This window comes from Dermochelys coriacea, chromosome 5 (assembly GCF_009764565.3).
Source record: "Dermochelys coriacea isolate rDerCor1 chromosome 5, rDerCor1.pri.v4, whole genome shotgun sequence".
NCBI lineage: Eukaryota > Metazoa > Chordata > Testudines > Dermochelyidae > Dermochelys > Dermochelys coriacea.
In genome coordinates, this window is record NC_050072.1 from 47,976,656 (window position 1) to 47,996,166 (window position 19,511).

Here is a 19,511-nt window from a genome sequence, read left to right on the forward strand (position 1 = left end):
CAGACAGTCTTCTTTTTGAGTGTTTGTACTCAGATAAAAGCAGATGTGGTTTTGTCCAGTATTAGACAAGGGACACCATTTTGAAGAGTCATGCTGTTGCTGGTGTGAGCTTGCACGCACTGTGAGTGTGAGGTTACACTGGCAGGGTCACACTGGCAGGGGCAGAGCTGTGTTATTCCTGGAAGTACCAGCATGTCTGCTATTCTGGGAATGTGTGAGTGGCTACCCTACCCAGCTCATAGTGTAGACATAGCCTAAGTGTATTCCCCACCCCAGTTCAGTTCGTCTCCTTTTCATTCTGATTTTGATAACCATATCTAAAAAGAAGCCCTAGTCATACTGGAAACAAGTGTAAATATTACTGGCAGATGACAAGTGGCTTCTGGAAAATATGACATCATATAATTAGGAAAACGTATCAAAAGAAAAACACTCAAATTAAATAAATAATTAAGAAAAAGGAAAATCACCTGAATCAAACAGAAATTAGATCTTCTGCAGGATCAGAAAACATCAGAAAACTACCAAAAGATCTGTATCTTTTTGATATAACCAGTAACACAGAGGTCAAATAAAAAATGACAAATATATCTAGGCATACAGTCAGACTGCATGAAGCTATGAAGTTTAAGAATACCAGCTAAGTAAATACTTGGACAACAATTCACAATAGCCAGGTCTAATTTAAATTGAAAAAATTAAAGACAAAAAAGAAAATGACACAAAAATTCTTTGCATGTGTACGTAATATGATAAGGTGCTAACATGGTCGAATGAGGAAACTGTGATAAACTAACATTCTAATAGTGTTAGCATTCTAGTCGGTTAATATTGTATTAGGAAAACACAAGCCTACATTAGTGACCACTTCAATGCATAACCTTGATGTACAATACAATGTTTCTAATACTTTGGTTTTAGGAGTCAAGTTTTCCCATCACTAACAGCAGCAGCACTGAAAAATCCTTACTCCCTGATGTTTTGCCTCTTATCCATGCAATGGGAAATTGGAAGTTTAATCATATTAAAAGTTGACGAACTATTTACAACATTTAAAAACAACACACTGAGTTTAGTTTTAATAATTTTTCCAGTGTTTTATTTCAATAATTAATGTAGAAGGAGGGAGTGTTTCTAGCCGTTAGATCAGTGGAACAGGAGTAACTAAGCCCATGTTCTTTCGCAGCTCCACTGCTAATTCACTGTGTAGACTTAGGCAATTTGCTTTACCTACAAACGACAGTAGGTATTAGTAGGTGTAATAACAACAACATTATGCTGGAAGATTTTAATGGCTGCCATCAAGTGGATCTTTGATCCAAAGGCAGCCACAGACCTGTTAAAGCTGATGCATGCATTAAACATCCTTCTTTAGACTAAGGAGCAACTAAGCTCCTATATGAAGACACCTGGAGACAACCGACGCTACCACTCAAGGCAATTGGCTGCAAGGCAAAGCCTGAGCAGAGTTACATTGTGAAGTTTGAGGGGTTTACCTGGGACTATTTGCAAATGCAGGGAGTAGGGGATTGTTTCTGGCAAGCTGGATGTGTGTTAAAGCAACAAGAAAGCCAGCAGAAAGCAAAACGAACAGTCATGAGCATGAGTTTGAGAGGGAGCAGAGAGACAGAGTGCCTTGGGACACAGAACTGGCTGGATTCAGAGTAGCAACCGTGTTAGTCTGTATTCGCAAAAAGAAAAGGAGTACTTGTGGCACCTTAGAGACTAACAAATTTATTAGAGCATAAGCTTTCGTGAGCTACAGCTTCAGAAGTGAGCTGTAGCTCACGAAAGCTTATGCTCTAATAAATTTGTTAGTCTCTAAGGTGCCACAAGAACTGGCTGGAGAGGCAGATTTGGATTTCTGAGGAAGGAACCGGACTATTGTGGTTTGTTTCTGCCGTGTTCAGAGAAACAAGACTTTGCTTACATTCTTTGTAAATAAACAGGATTTCACCAAAGAAATACTTGTCTCATATAATCCATTTCTCCTCCGAATGGAAACAAATCTGCAAGGCACTGAATATTGGTAATAACTCAGGCCAAAGAGGCAACTATAATAAATAGTTGATTTCCTGGGAGGGTATCAGAAAATTATTTTTAAATGTGTTGAGATCTTGATACAAAAGACATTCTAAAAAGTGCAGTATACTTTATTCTTTTAGCTGGGTAAAAACAAATTCATTTGAAAAGAAAAGGAGTACTTGTGGCAGCTTAGAGACTAACAAATTTATCTGAGCATAAACTTTCGTGAGCTACAGCTCACTTCATTGGATGCATTCGGTGAAAAATACAGTGGGGAGATTTATATACACACACAGAGAACATGAAACAATGGGTTTTATCATACACACTGTAAGGAGAGTGATCACTTAAGATGAGCTATTACCAGCAGGAAGGAGGGGGGGAAGGAGGAAAACTTTTTGTGGTGATAATCAAGGTGGGCCATTTCCAGCAGTTAACAAGAATGTCTGAGAGCCATTACCCTCTGATCCCACTGAGGGTTATCAAAAGAAACTACAGCATTTGCTCAAGAAACTCCCTGAAAAAGCACAAGAACAAATCCGCACAGACACACCTCTAGAATCCCGATTCTATCTGCTACCCAAGATCCATAAACCTGGAAATCCTGGATGCCCCATCATCTCAGGCATTGGCACCCTGAAAGCAGGATTGTCTGGCTATGTAGACTCCCTCCTCAAGCCCTATGCTACCAGCACTCCCAGCTATCTTCGAGACACCACTGACTTCCTGAGGAAACTACAATCCATCGGTGATCATCCTAAAAACACCATCCTAGCCACTATGGATGTAGAAGCCCTCTACACCAACATTCCACACAAAGATGGACTACAAGCCATCAGGAACAGTATCCCCGATAATGTCACGGCAAACCTGGTGGCTGAACTTTGTAACTTTGTCCTCACCCATAACTATTTCACATTTGGGGACAATGTATACCTTCAAATAAGCGGCACTGCGATGGGTACCCGCATGGCCCCACAGTATGCCAACATTTTTATGGCTGACTTAGAATAACGCTTCCTCAGCTCTCGTCCCCTAATGCCCCTACTCTACTTGCGCTACATTAATGACATCTTCATCATCTGGACCCATGGAAAAGAAGCCCTTGAGGAATTCCACCATGATTTCAACAATTTCCTTCCCACCATCAACCTCAGCCTAGAGCAGTCCACACAAGAGATCCACTTCCTGGACACTACGGTGCTAATAAGCGATGGTCACATAAATACCACCCTATATCGGAAACCTACTGACCGCTATTCCTACCTACATGCCTCTAGCTTTCATCCAGATCACGCCACACGATCCATTGTCTACAGCCAAGCTCTACGATATAACCGCATTTGCTCCAACCCCTCAGACAGGGACAAACACCTACAAGATCTCTATCATGCATTCTTACAACTACAATACCCACCTGCTGAAGTGAAGAAACAGATTGACAGAGCCAGAAGAATACCCAGAAGTCACCTGCTACAGGACAGGCCCAACAAAGAAAATAACAGAATGCCACTAGCCATCACCTTCAGCCTCCAACTAAAACCTCTCCAACGCATCATCAAGGATCTACAACCTATCCTGAAGAATGACCCATCACTCTCACAGATCTTGGGAGACAGGCCAGTCCTTGCTTACAGACAGCCCCCCAACCTGAAGCAAATACTCACCAGCAACCACACACCACACAACAGAACCACTAACCCAGGAACCTATCCTTGCAACAAAGCCCACTGCCAACTCTGTCCACATATCTATTTAGGGGACACCATCATAGGGCCTAATCACATCAGCCACACTATCAGAGGCTCGTTCACCTGCGCATCTACCAATGTGAGATATGCCATCATGTGCCAGCAATGCCCCTCTGCCATGTACATTGGTCAAACTGGACAGTCTCTACGTAAAAGAATAAATGGACACAAATCAGACATCAAGAATTATAACATTCAAAAACCAGTCGGAGAACACTTCAGTCTCTCCGGTCATACGATTACAGACCTGAGAGTGGCTATCCTTCAACAAAAAAACTTCAAAAACAGACTCCAACGAGAGACTGCTGAATTGAAATTAATTTGCAAACTAGATACAATTAACTTAGGCTTGAATAGAGACTGGGAGTGGATGAGTCATTACAAAAAGTAAAACTATTTCCCCATGTTATTTCTCTTCCCACCCCACCCCCTACTGTTCCTCAGACGTTCTTGTTAACTGCTGGAAATGGCCCAGCTTGATTATCACCACAAAAGGTTTTCCTCCTTCCCCCCTCCTTCCTGCTGGTAATAGCTCATCTTAATTGATCACTCTCCTTACAGTGTGTATGATAAAACCCATTGTTTCATGTTCTCTGTGTGTGTATATAAATCTCCCCACTGTATTTTCCACCGAATGCATCCGATGAAGTGAGCTGTAGCTCACGAAAGCTTATGCTCAAATAAATGTGTTAGTCTCTATGGTGCCAAAAGTACTCCTTTTCTTTTTTGCGAATACAGACTAACACGGCTGCTACTCTGAAACCTGTCATCTGAAAAGGTTTCAGTGCATAAAAAGCAGCTGTTAGAGGTCCAGTGACTTTATCTTTCTTTTTTGTGTTTACTATTATCCACATTAAGGCAGGAGTAGGCTTTGCAGCAGCTTTCTTAAGGAAACACTAAAACTGGAGAATATTGGTTATATCAATACAATGGAATTTATTGTTACATCACTGATCCATATGCCCTGCAATATGCTGGCTAAGGTTTACAAAGCCAGCAAAGGGATCTTGACACCTAATACCTATTAATGTTAAAGGAAACTGGGTATTTAAATCCCTTAGGTAGCTTTTAAAACTGAAGCCATTTAGTTTATATGGCAGGGCTGTAGAATAACTTCCTTACTCTGAGTCAGATGTACCACAGGTATATAGAGTACAGTTACTGATTGCTAAACCATTCAGGACCTGGCTGACAGGAAAATGGATGCTTCTCTAAGAGGTCAGCTTGGTGATTAATACTCACTGTGAAGACTTTTTCAGGCTGACCACGAGCTCGCATGTTGGTGTCATGAATTTGCTTGAGAATCATCCAAGCTTCATCGTGTTTTCCAACCTATAAAATTTGACCAAATTATGGAAAAGATTTATGTTAATACTTTTTCAACAATTTTAGTACCTGGTGCTGTGATACTATGGGGATGAATGCTCCAGACATAAGCTAGACAGGAACAGTGAATTATAAAGAATACGTTGAAAGTTTTACCTCCAGTAGAAACCTTGGACTTTCTGGCATGAAAGTGAGTGCTACTACTGAAGAGACACAGGGCAGTGCACAGACGACTACAAATACTCTCCAGCTGTGAAACTGGTAGGCAGACCCCATACTAAAACTCCATCCTATGGGAGAGAAAAATAAACATGAACAGAAACAAGGAGCATTTCACATGTTGATGTCTGATGACTTTTGAATAGTTGGATATAAATCTACACCCAAATTTGGTCCAGCAAATATTTATTTTGAGAGGGTGGTAAGGGAATTATTCCCAGCATTTATTCTATTCTTGTTCCACAGACATTCAAGGGATCAAGTTTTACTGACACAAATGCTCACCGGATGTATTTTAAACTTTTCTCTGTAATTATTCACACTGGATATGGTAATACCTTATGTGGGATGGGAGGCTGCTCGACACAGCAGTGGGAGAAAGTTTCCCAAGCCCCTGCCAGAAACCTCCTCCAGAGATAACTAAATGAACCAAACAAGGACACCACTGCAAGCTTTGCAAATAGGACCTCACATATATACATACAATGGCTGTGTGTGAATATGACAGGAAAATTAAATTTAAATGCTACATTCACCCACTATGTTTTACAATGGTCTATTTTTTCTAGGAATGATGCCTCTGAGAGGGCCTGTGTGAGCCTGAAAGGACAATGCTTAGTATTTTACAAAATTCCATCATCCTGCTTATCTGCTACATCTGGCTAAATTACTACCACTCCCTGAGAGAGTCAAAGCCCCAGCGGCTTCTTCAAACCTTCCTACTGATTATTGATAGGATTTACATCCATCCCTTTAGGCAAAAGTAATGATGCCATGGGACTTCTGGATAACGTGTCGAATTCTCACAAACTATTAGTAATCAATCCAAACAGCGTAAAAAATTGCAAAAAATGTGACAAGTATATTCATATAACAAATACATTTGAGTCAATTGCAATATGTAAAAAGAGGTTAAAATCAGAGTAAATTTTTCACTGTGAATTTTTTGCTCATTTGTCTGCTTTAAACTAAGCAGGCATGTTTTTATTTTTCTGGTAAAGCACTGGAATTTTGTTTTTAATTGAGTTAATTATTTTTTTGGTATAAGATCAAGAGTTTCTGAAATTGTGTTACCTCTCATTTAGAAAAATGAATATGGCCAAAGTAAATTCCTTTTTAGGTTTGGGTGAACAGTTAAGGAATTTTTTTTTGGTGTGGTTTTCACCCCACTAATTTTTATAGAACTGAAAGATAGAAAAATAAGAGTTATTTTGATTTAAGATTCCAAAGTCTGATTTTTTATTTATTTTTTCTACAAAAGGAAGATGCTAATGTCAAACAAACTCAATATGGAAACAGAGTCCCAGAATGCAATACAAGGCAATACATAACGCATAGAGCATTTAAAGGGCATAACTCTCTTCACATCTAGTCCCAGAACACTGTACAAAGAGCCATCTAAAATCTATTATCATAAACATCAAATGCCTTCAGTTGGAAGTACTAAGAAGAGCATTCAGTGTTTAAACTCACATCTGGGATTCAAATCCTTAATCCTGAAGCAGTTAGGGCTAGATTTGAGGCAAAACAGGAGGGGTGAGAAGAAAAAAATGAAAATAACTGTTCCTTTCCTCCAAAGAATAGGGTTGTGATTCAACCCTAACAGAAATATCACTGAGTTGAGTTATTAAGGATAAGTTTCTCGAGCTAAAATACTTCAAAGAAGACAAAAGGAAAGAAAGGCTTCCCTTTGGCAAAAAGTTTATTAGTCAAGTCTTGATCATTTATAGAACATTCAAAACTCTGAAAATGCAAGTGTGCTAAAAAGATACAGGTATGTGGATACGCACCATACTGTATATTCTCTGTGTAATAGATACACATATATTCTGCTGAAGATTTCCTTTGCATCATTCTTGTACAGAACGATTATAGAAGCATGACTGAAACTGGTAACATGTCCCCTGATGCTCAATGAAAACACTGTAATTCTCCCTTTTACATAATTGCACAAACATGTTTGACATTATTAAGCTTTTTCTTTCTTTTGTTCCACAGTGTGTGTCAGAATATGGTTTGTTATGCAAAGTGTGGTGTTTTTCATTTGCCATAATACAATGAAATACAGCTTTGTTTTGTAGAGCAGCTTTCATAAAAACTTTACCTGAAAGCACTTTACAGAGTTAAATAACAGAATCTGAATTAAATAACAAGGGAGAGAGAAAGAATGCCATTAAAGTGTAAATAATAGCAGAAGGAGAAAGAAATTGAGGTAAGAGAGAAAAAAGATGTTTTCAAATAAGAGTTAAAAGGAGATTGTATTAAAAAGGCAAAGAGTTACAGTAAAGCTGCTCAAAAAGAAAAGGAGTACTTGTGGCACCTTAGAGACTAACAAATTTATTAGAGCATAAGCTTTCGTGAGCTACAGCTCACTTCATCGGATGCATTTGGTGGAAAAAACAGAGGAGAGATTTATATACACACACACAGAGAACATGAAACAATGGGTTTATCATACACACTGTAAGGAGAGTGATCACTTAAGATAAGCCATCACCCACAGCAGGGGGGGGGAAAGGAGGAAAACCTTTCATGGTGACAAGCAGGTAGGCTAATTCCAGCAGTTAACAAGAATATCAGAGGAACAGTGGGGGGTGGGGTGGGGGGGAGAAATACCATGGGGAAATAGTTTTACTTTGTGTAATGACTCATCCATTCCCAGTCTCTATTCAAGCCTAAGTTAATTGTATCCAGTTTGCAAATTAATTCCAATTCAGCAGTCTCTCGTTGGAGTCTGTTTTTGAAGCTTTTTTTGTTGAAGTATAGCCACTCTTAGGTCTGTGATCGAGTGACCAGAGAGACTGAAGTGTTCTCCAACTGGTTTTTGAATGTTATAATTCTTGACGTCTGATTTGTGTCCATTCATTCTTTTACGTAGAGACTGAAGGACTGAAGGACGAGCCATCGCTCTCTCAGATCTTGGGAGATAGACCAGTCCTTGCTTACAGACAGCCCCCCAATCTGAAGCAAATACTCACCAGCAACCACACACCACACAACAGAACCACTAACCCAGGAACCTATCCTTGCAACAAAGCCCGTTGCCAACTCTGTCCACATATCTATTCAGGGGATACCATCATAGGGCCTAATCACATCAGCCACACTATCAGAGGCTCGTTCACCTGCGCATCTACCAATGTGAGATATGCCATCATGTGCCAGCAATGCCCCTCTGCCATGTACATTGGCCAAACTGGACAGTCTCTACGTAAATAGAGACTGGGAATGGATGAGTCATTACACAAAGTAAAACTATTTCCCCATGAAGAAAAGGAGTACTTGTGGCACCTTAGAGACTAACAAATTTATTAGAGCATAAGCTTTCGTGAGCTACAGCTCACTTCATCGGATGCATCCGATGAAGTGAGCTGTAGCTCACGAAAGCTTATGCTCTAATAAATTTGTTAGTCTCTAAGGTGCCACAAGTACTCCTTTTCTTTTTGCGAATACAGACTAACACGGCTGCTACTCTGAAACCTATTTCCCCATGGTATTTCTCCCCCCCACCCCACCCCCCACTGTTCCTCTGATATTCTTGTTAACTGCTGGAATTAGCCTACCTGCTTGTCACCATGAAAGGTTTTCCTCCTTTCCCCCCCCTGCTGTGGGTGATGGCTTATCTTAAGTGATCACTCTCCTTACAGTGTGTATGATAAACCCATTGTTTCATGTTCTCTGTGTGTGTGTATATAAATCTCTCCTCTGTTTTTTCCACCAAATGCATCCGAGGAAGTGAGCTGTAGCTCACGAAAGCTTATGCTCTAATAAATTTGTTAGTCTCTAAGGTGCCACAAGTACTCCTTTTCTTTTTGAGAATACAGACTAACACGGCTGCTACTCTGAAACCTGTCATTAAGTAAAGCTGCTGCAAAGGAGAAGGTTCTTGCACCAAAAATAGTGAGATTGTATGAAGGGACAAAGAGGGGGCCAATGAAAGATGGGCAGAGGGTGTAGAGGGCACCAAATTCCATGAGACAGTCTTGCCAAGTTCATGGAGGGATATACATACACAAGGGGCCATATCCTCAACTGGTATAAATCAAAGTAGCTCCACTGAAGTCAATTAAGTTATGTTGATTTACATCAGTTGAGGATCTGGCCAAGGACAATTGTGACCTGTATCCTGAAGTGGGTGTGGAACCAGGAGAATTGTTTGAGGAGTAAATGAAGGCATTGCAGTTCTAGGTATGATATATGAGAGAAGACAGGCAGCAGTATTCTGCACAGGTTGAAAACTAGAGAGTCTAAAGAGAATGGACTAACACGGTGAAAGAAGCTGCTGGTTTGCATGAGAATTTTCAGCAGAGATGGAGTTGAGGCAGTAATGTACCTTGGCAATGTTACAGAGATGCTAACAGCCGATTTATAGACAAAGGACATGTGTAAGCAACTAGAATTTAAATTCAAGAATTACATCAAATTATGGATTATAAACCAAATTATTCTATCTGTTGTTACAGCCCCAATAAAGCACCCACAGTCTGCTGTGTTTGGGTCCCACTATGCCAGACCAATGCACTCTTAAGCTTCCTTTGGTCTGAGTCAGCTGCAGCACTTTCTTTTTCTTTGGCCTCTGTGTCACGCTTCCTGAGCACAGGCTCTCTGGCTGTTACCCCGTTGTGTAAGAGGGACCTCACAGTCCAGCTGCCTTGGACTCCGGAACCAGTGTTGATCCCCTGCATACTCCTCAGTAGATTAAGAACAGCCTTTTCCAGCATTCCAGCCTCATGGGCACTACAGTTCACCTCTTTAGGGATGTGTCACAGTTGAAGGCATAACACGCAGGCTCTGTAAAGGTTTCTAACACAATCACTCTTTACCTTAGACAGCACAAGCAATATACAGCTCTAGACAAAATAATAAAACATCTGTAAGCATTTTCCTGCTTCAGTTTCCTCATTATACTTGAACAATCTTAGGTCAGAGTCATCTAGGTTGTCCAGGACCCCCCGCTTGCACATGGTTTCTCCTCCAAATCACTGACTATATGTGTCTCTCTCTTCTCTCCCCTCACCCCCCTCCAGCCAGCTTCATTCTGCTTTCTTTCCCCCAAAGGACTGTGAGAGACCCTTTCTTTTAAAACCCCCAGTCCTCTATGTCAGGTGACCCCATGATAAGCCTTATCAAGTGATCAAAGTCACCCAGCAGCTGAACCACTGCTTAGTCACCAGACCATCCAGACAGACCGGTTCTGGGCGGTAGCCAACTCTTTGTCCAAGGGGACTTCCATGAAATAGAGAATCATCCAGTTTTAATGACCTTGCATTATTAGCTCTGTGCCACAACCCCCTGGAATTTCAGTCCCAGGTTGAGATGAAAAGACAACAGAGAAGCCCCACATTCAAAATGGAGTTTGCCCTCTAACATAGATGTACATACTATATCAAACACAATTCATAGGCTGTATATAGACAGATTTCCCAAATTCTTACACCTATACAATCACACTGACAGACGCATTTGCAATGGTGTAATAAAATAAAATTTGGTCCAGTGGAGGCAATGAATTGTTCAAGACAAAGAGAGAGGATGCTCCTTATACCCAATAGCAGCACTTCTTTTTAAGAGACATTGAGCTGAAAGAAGTTAAATCCAGGCCATAATTTGCTTAGTCAAAGCAGGTGAGGGAAAAGACAGTTTGACAGGTGGGAGAGGAACTACAACAAGAAGGAACTAGAGATGCCTGTATAATTATGGAAGTGGAGTAAGATGATGGAGTGGTCCATAGGGTGAACCACACAATAATAAAGGAGAAGGAGTCACCAGCAAAAGACTCAAAAGAATGAGTTATTAACTGCATGGAGGTATGTGGCTTCTGTGCTACAATTAATGGAACGCAACCAAGGACCTTGTTCTAGGAGAGGTAAGTGCTGAGACAGAGAAGGCTACATAGTGGTTTCTTTTTTAAAAAAAATTAAACATTAAGATGACACTGTGCAAGGAGTTGTAGAGGTCTGATATACATGGAAGAGAACATAACTGTAGTGGGATCTACAAACCCCATACTGACTAGAGGCAGAAGGGGGAGGGAGCCTCTCCTGCCTACGGGAAAGCAGCCTGACCATATCCCTGTGCAGCTGCCAGAACTACCAGTCATGGAGGCAAGCACTCACAGTGGCAACCAATACAAGAACAAGGCCTGCTATAAAAGCAGAGAGCTCAGAGAAGGAAGAGCGGCAGAAAGGCTTGGGACAGTGAAGGGGTAACACCCCTGTACCAAGCTTCCTCCAGAAACATGGCCCAAAGGGACTGAAGGAGACCACTAGGCTTAATTAGAGGCCAGGGGCCAAGGAGTGTCTTGTCCAAGAACTAACCAAAGAAAGCTAATCAGTGGGCAATAGAGACCCTTTGAAAGACCACATCAGGGACTGGTGACAATAATACAATATCTTACACAGCTACTGGCAGCACACAGGAGATACATGATGGCAGATCCAGATGACACTTGAACAGCATCACCCCAGAGACATTAGCTGATGACGTGGTTCATTTTTGGATCACCACTGCCCAGGGATGGAAGGATCAATAGTAGCAATTTGTGTCAGGAAAGATGCTACTAGGAATGGTAAACCCAGTAACACACCGAAGCACTGTTTGAAGAGGACAGACTTGTTACTTCCATCATAACCCTGAATCATGTTTCCTTGGGAAAAATGCGTTATTCTTTTGGTACATTTTTAAATATATCAGGACTTAGTGCAACAGATCAGTAACTCATGGCATTCACAAACAGGGCCTAGCGTAAGACTAGTCTATAGATAATATAGATTCTATGGCAGGAGTTACTCCTTCCCACCCCCTGCTAATTTATCTTTATTTTGTCTATATGATGCCCTTATAGTCCCTGATCCTGCAATTTAGTGTATACACACATAATATCAAAACTGATTTAATAAAAACCAATAAAAATGATCCCACTGTGTGAAATTGATTTATTTATTTTAATTTCATAATGTGTTAGGCAATTAATAGTTGGTGCCTGTGACAAAGAGCTTACAAACTAAGGTCCTGATCCTGCAATTTACAATGCATGGGATACCAAGATAGCGATAGACACTGCTGCTATAATAAACCGCTTCTTAACATATGAACAATCAAGCAGAGCTAGAAATAGCAGCCGCTTCTATTTTGATACTCTATGTATTGTAAATTGCAAGATCAGCACCTTAGACTGGAAATTCTTTGGTTCAGGCACCCATCTGTTAAGTGTCTAGCACCTTCTGGAAGCAAAATAAATAAATATACAGTGTACCATTTTGATATTATAAAGTACAATATGTTAACAACAGGATTTGCAGGCTTGTGATCCTGTTTTTCTGGCCTTTTGACTAGGTTTTGTAATTCACAAACTGCATAAGATTACTTCACAGGATCATTTAGTGCTCTGCCTCTTTCTCAAGAAGAAATGAGAAAGAAAACAAAATGACCGATAACCCTTCAAAAGTTGTTTATTACATTCACTGCCTGAGAGAGACAGACATCTAGGCATGGAAAGTTTCTTGAGCCCTTGCTGGCTTTGGAAAAGCTGAGATGCTTTAAAAAACAACAGATTTTTACATAAAATTCTGCAGAAAATTGTTTTTCATAAAAAAAGGATTTATTTGTATTTCAGGCTGATTGACTGAGGAGCATGTGCCAGTGCAGATGAATCAATCATTTTGAGCAAGTAAAGATGTACTTTGATTTGATAGATTAATTTTTATACAAACAAACAAACAAACAAACAAACAAACAAACAAACAAACAAACAAACAAACAAACAAACAAACAAACAAACGGCGGTTACTTTCTTTCCTAACAACATAAACTGCTTCCTAATATACAGTCAAGATGAGCTAGAAATAGTGGCAGTGTCTGTTGCTGTCTTTGTATCCTGTGTTATATTCTTGAGTAGCAATGGCTTCCTCATAATTAAGGTTGACGCTTGCCTCACTTTATAAGTCCAATTTTTAACGTTCCCCTCGAAAACTTCCCTGAAATGTCATGTTCCTCATTTCATCCTAGGGTAGTATTCTGCTTGGAAATTTGGGAAAAAAGCAGAAAAGGGACTTTAATGTTATTTAAAAATGTACTTTTTGCTGACTTTTTAAACCCGTCCCCCCTTTTTTTTGATTCAGCGGATCTCCAAATGGCCCAGGCTACAAAATCTAAATTTTTACATTTTATTGGCCTATTTTTTCTTTTTTGGGAGAGGGAGGATGTAAAGAAGGAGAGGTGCCAAGTGAGATAATTACAAATATATCTAGTAAAAAGAGCTTGTGATGGGGTGTGCATACACTAGGTTGATAGGTAGGGAAAGAGCGACTCATTTAAAGCAGAAATAGAAGGTCTGGTCTACATTTAAGGTAGGTCGACATAGGTATGTTGGTGAGGGTGGTGAAAAATCCACACCTCTGACTGATGCAGCTATGTGCTGATCTCATCCCGGGTGTATATGCAGCTATGTCAATGGAAGAGTGCTTCTGTCGATGTAGCTACTGTTGTATGGGGACGTGGTGTTTCTACACTAGCGGAAAAACTCCCTTTGTCAGTGTAGGCTGCATTTATGTTATGGATTTATGCTGGCAATATAACTACGTTGACGTAGCAATGCCAGTATAGTCTCTACACTGTGAACATACCCTCAAGCAAAGGTAATGGAAGTTGGTGCTATATATACCGCAAAATGTTATTACCGTAAGTCAATTGTGTAGCAAAATCCAATTTCAGTGGACAGTAACATTTTTTTAAATATATTTTTATGTGGAGAAATTACATCCATATTTACAAAAAACAGTATTCGTGGCATCCTCCCTTTTCAGCCATCCAAAGCACCCTATTCTACACAATTCCACACCTCTAGAAAATCAGTATTCTTGATGGTTCATTTATAAACCCCACAGTAACACTTTACATTATTTCAGAGATAGGGCAAAAATAATCCTTGTGGAAGTGATGTCACCAACTGGACCATTTTCAATGTTCATTCTCCTAATCCTACACCTGAATTCAACATCTTCGGACACTCTCGCCTCTATTTGTATATTTGATGCGGTGAATAGTACTCTGATAATCCACTTTCAAGGGCATTCTTCCTCCCTTATCTCAAATAATGTGGCCTACCTTACAGAAAATCCTTTTATGATGCCTGGTCCCCTGTGTGACAGGGTACATCACCCCTACATTGGTGAGGCGAAGGTTAAGGACTTGCTCTGGATGCAGAAAGCCATGCTCCCTTGTCTATACTAGGCATGCTCCCAGTGGTGGAAGCATTCAAAATAGAGCAGTTCAGCTCAGTTCAGTCTGGACTGACCAAGGAGGAGCGCAGTTGGAAACCTTCCGGGACTGCCAGGAAGCTTCTGGGACTCCAAGTCGCCTGGATTGGCCTCCTAGATAAGCTGCTGGAAGCCCATTGACCACAGGAGCTGAGGGCAATGACACGATGTCATCAGGAGAAGGGGCTCCTGAGATGAACCTGGGAGAAAGTCAAGAGGGATCCCAAGACAGTGTAATGACACCGCAGAGGTACAGGAAACAGCGGTAGGAAGTAACCCAGGGAGCATGAGTAAGGGTAAAAAACACCCGAGGTCACATATATGGCCTACTGGTCAGAACCCAGTGGAGTAGGGTGGAGCCAGGTTCCCCTACCTCCCACCCCAAGGGACTGTGTCCACCAGGCAGAGCAGCCCTTGATTCTAACCCTTAGGCAATGCTACTGTGGACTGTAGCTGGTAGGCAGAATGGCTCTTGACTCTCACCACTGGGGCACCACTGTTGTGAACTGTAGCCGCTAGGCAAAGTGGCCTGGACACTTGCTATTAGGTGGTATTGCTGGCCTGGGACAAACATAGGGTGATCAGATGTCCTGATTTTATAGGGACAGTCCCGATATTTGGGATTTTGTCTTATATAGGCACCTATTATTCCCCACCCCGTCCTGATTTTTAACACTTGGCACACAGGCACCCCCGACACCCTGGCATATAATCAATTTACCTGGTTTCCCTGATTTGGTTTGAACTTATTCTTCTCTTAGTCTCAATTTGTCATCACTTATTGAAAAACATTATAACTCATAATGTTCCTGTATATGCACACAACCTAGTATATGCACACAATACGTTCCTGTGCAAATGATCCTCAGATTGATTTTCAGTCAGTTCAACAATCACTTGTTGTAGATCAAGCTCCAGTCTGGGCTAAGTAACAATGTAGGTTTGGTGTTTGCTTTTTAACCACCATCTTTGTTTAAAGCCAGATGCCACAAAACTGAAATTATTGTGCACTTGCCACTCCTTATTTCTGGAAATGAGAATCATTTATATATACACACCTTTATTCTACATATGCATCTCAGCTTAGAGACTCTGACCTGATAAATGTCAGTCCCAAACCTGACAACTATAACAGCTGCTCACCCCACATTTTAGGTGTGCACAAAGCAGATTATAAACTTCTGTCTCCAATGTCAGTCAAATACCATATTAATAGAGCAGGGACCACATCAAAATGGATACTCTGAAAAGGCTGTTATAAATAAAATAAAGCCAAATCTCAATGAAATACAGTTACAGTACAAACTAAATCAGCTCATGTTATAAACCTCTAAAGTCAACATCTTGTATGATTGATTTTTACCTTTGTATTTATTTAATAGAGAATCATACTCAAAATCAAGTCATTTCATTTTCAAGAAACAGGTTATTGCTTATGTTTCTGTCAGCAATCCAATCTGCAAGCTTCCAAAGCACGTGTATGCTGTTTACTCTCATACATATAATCAGTGTTACAGTCCTGCAGACAAATTCCAATGAAACTCCTATGACAGCCACAGTAAAAAGATTTCTCTCTGTTTCCCAATGCAGTTTCAATTAGTAAAAATGAAGACCTATACAAATCTTCCAGATCAACACAAAGCAATAGCTGATGTTGTCACTAGAATTAGTCACGGTAACATATGCAGCTAGGATTACACAATCCCCCCTCCCATCTCCTCATTTTCAGGCAAATTCAGTCATCCTTACCTATGTTCAGTAGTCTAATTCTACCAGTAGTTTCACTGAAGTAAACTGAGTTACACTGGCATAAAAACTGGTGTAAAAGAGTGGAGAATCCTGCCTACTGTTTTCCCAGTGCAATGCTTCCTATTTAATTCTGGAAAATCCTAGGCAATAAGTCATTTCCCAGCTATTAAGTTTAGTGAACCAATATTTAACAGTGCTACATTTAATGAATGACACCCATTCACAGTTATGGACACACACTTTACCTTCTGCTGTCACTCTGACAGTATCAAAATCTTTTTCATTGTATAACTCCTTAAGATTCCTGGTACCCTGTCAACTGGTAGGTTCATTAAGGATTTTGTTGCTCTTATCCTTTTTTCCTCCCTCTTCTCACTGGTTTTCAGCTGCTGCAATTTATCTCTTGATTTACTCACATTTTCACATTTCTGCCATGAATAATAATTATGTATTACAGAAATATCAAAAGAAATATGGGGGGGGAGAAGAAAACTCAGTGTCAACACATTTTTCTTAGTCTTGGGTTGCCTGTTGTAATACCCATTCTAAAATCACATGATGGAGTAGCAAAACAAAATTAAAAGCGCAGCGACTATTTGCTTATTATTATGTTTAACACATTTAAAAATTGCATCAAATTTTCTTAGATCATGAACTAGGCTGGGAAACTTGGAAGGACTACTGTGATGATTTTGGAGTTGGTCCCCAAGATGTCTTTCATTCTGATTGTCTGAAGATCAGCTTTGGAGCCAAACGTAGGCATGTTCTTGGCGCTAACTCAATTTGCCTCTCCCATTCCTGATTTATGATACAACAGGACAGTTATAAGTGCTCTTACTCTGTTTTATTCTGAGTGTTGTGCAGCAGCTACCCAGAATTAAATATCACCCTGGCTCCTTGTAAATGCTGTATCCTCAAATCATTAATCTTGAAGCCAGTAGCAAGTTCCAAGGTGCTATGGACTGTTAAAGTAAGTGGTCCCAGTGCATTCTGGGAATAGTTTTCTTGGGCCAAGGTGCAAAATAAAACCTACAATGACTGAGCTGGAAGCGCTGTAGCAGCTTCTCAGTGAATATCACCGTCTCACTCTACTGATTACCAGAAATGACCAGATGAATCACTGAGCCTGCAGCAACGGATTACAGAACAGTGGTAGTGCAGGGCAAATCAATCGCAAAATGTACAAAGATGATCATTTACATATAACCACTCATTTAAATGTCAAATTCCAGGCCTTGTCAGATTTGTTTTCTATTATGGCACTGCATCTCCTACATGGAAATATTAAACTGAAAGAATATCTTTAAACAAAGTTTCTGATCTGAAGAAAGAAAGGACATTTCAGTTGTACACACGCTAATGGAAGTGATGCATAGCATACCTTGGAATTTGTTTCAAATAGGAATTTAAGTCCTTTTTCTGTGGTGTTTTCATGGTACAAGATTCTTGTAAAAGAGATGCTTTCTATCTTCATTTAAAAATAAATAGCACTCACTGCAGAAAGAAGGGAGGTTATTGTCCTCCAACATCCCATGTCAACACAGTATGTACAGTTAGGGGATCTTTACCCCCAAACCCCAAATTTCTAGACATGAGAATCCCATATCTTTGGTAGAAATAACCCCCTCTTAACAATGCAGAGTTTTCTAAAGGTGGCAGTGAGTGAGGCACTTTCCAGACCTAGGTATTCTTCTCATGGGAAGCCTTCAGATCTTCAGTAAAGTCAAAATGTCCCATCTACTGGGACTCCAATGGCGGGAGGAGGGAAAAGCAGCCCCAAATGCAGGTGGAAGAGAAATGGCCAGGGAAGCCAAGGGAATTCACTGATTCAATGTATGTCACCAGCAGCTTCCCTTCTATGCCCTTCAGTGGTGCTTATCACCTTAGCACCTAAGCACCTATACTGGCCACTACTCAAAAGCTGTTCTCCACCCTCTTATATTTACTTCTAAATCTGGGGATGTGCTCACTAAATAGAACCTGTGATTAACCTAAATTGCCGCTTGATGGCACTGTTACTGCACTCAGATATAAAATATCCAGTAGATAATTTAACTATACAATAAGTTTTACTATGAACATTGCTGGGTAATTTAGAAGCCCCTAGATGTAAGCTAAATCTAAAGGATAGGGCTAGAAATATTTTACACTGGGCAGAAGTTGAGACACACTGTTACTAGGTTTCAATTGTTATTAAATGTGCCCTCAGCATTTCCCAATTTAAATGTTAGCAATATCAGCGGAGCAAAACAAGAACTGCAGCTAGAACAACATCTATGCTTTGAGGTCCTGAGATTGGAACAATGGATTTTGACCATATTAAGCTAAATCATACTCCTAAGGGATCAAGTTAGATATTTTCACAGGGTCAATTGAAATAAATGTTTTCTGACAAACTTAGGTACTATTTCGGGATTACACCGGAAACATGTGCTTGATGGAGGGGGGCTACAGTGTCAGGAGGGCTGGTTACCACACTAGTCTTTCATCTACATAAAGATATAAATCTTGCTACAATCACACATGAAGAGCAGTTTGATGGTCTGAGACTAATCACCAATGGATCTCATTCCACATTACCAAAACCACCATGCAACCTGGCACAATAAATCAACCACTGGCAATTTTTGCAGAAGAGAGTCCAGAGCTGAAATAGCTGGAGTGTTGCAGGTCATGACTGGAGTGTTGCAGGTCATTATCAAAGCTGCTGGTAGAAGTTTGCATAATGTCTGGCCGCATTATGTCTGGATCTCTAGCCAATGCTATTAGTCCCTGACATTCACAAGGAGGAACAATTTAATACAAGAAGAAAGTAATATTGTTAAGCAGACATCCTTATATTTTATCTTTTATAAATGTATTAAATTCCAAACTCAGACCTGCTCTGATGACATTTCAATCTTTGTTTAAAAGCAATGAGGTATTTTAGAGACATATCCTCAGAAATTGAACTGGGTCTTTTAAGTTTTGAGCATGGAGAGCCAGAACCTCAGCTGGCGTAAGCTGGTGTAGCTGGAGCTATGCCGAGTTACACCAATGGAGGATCTAGCTCTATGCGTGCCGGGTTGGTGAGGAGGGGTTAATCAATGGATCTCAAAACATTTAAACCTAATGATCATGAAGGTTACCCTCTCCCCCTAATCCAATAAGATTCTTCTGGAATGAGGTAGCTGGCGAAAGCTAC

The 19,511-nt window shown here is 40.4% G+C and overlaps 1 protein-coding gene across 3 annotated transcripts in view; it reads right to left on the reverse strand.

The window, feature by feature from the left end:
* The window catches only part of SV2C (synaptic vesicle glycoprotein 2C), a 219,545-nt gene that overhangs the window by 38,325 nt on the left and 161,709 nt on the right, over positions 1–19,511 (reverse strand). For all 3 annotated transcript variants that reach the window (XM_038403373.2, XM_043515281.1, XM_043515280.1), the window contains 2 exons: positions 5,259–5,392; positions 5,019–5,108 (listed from right to left, as the gene is read on the reverse strand). In XM_038403373.2, the coding sequence (XP_038259301.1) occupies positions 5,019–5,108; positions 5,259–5,392 (224 nt within the window). The remainder of the gene's footprint in view (positions 1–5,018; positions 5,109–5,258; positions 5,393–19,511) is intronic.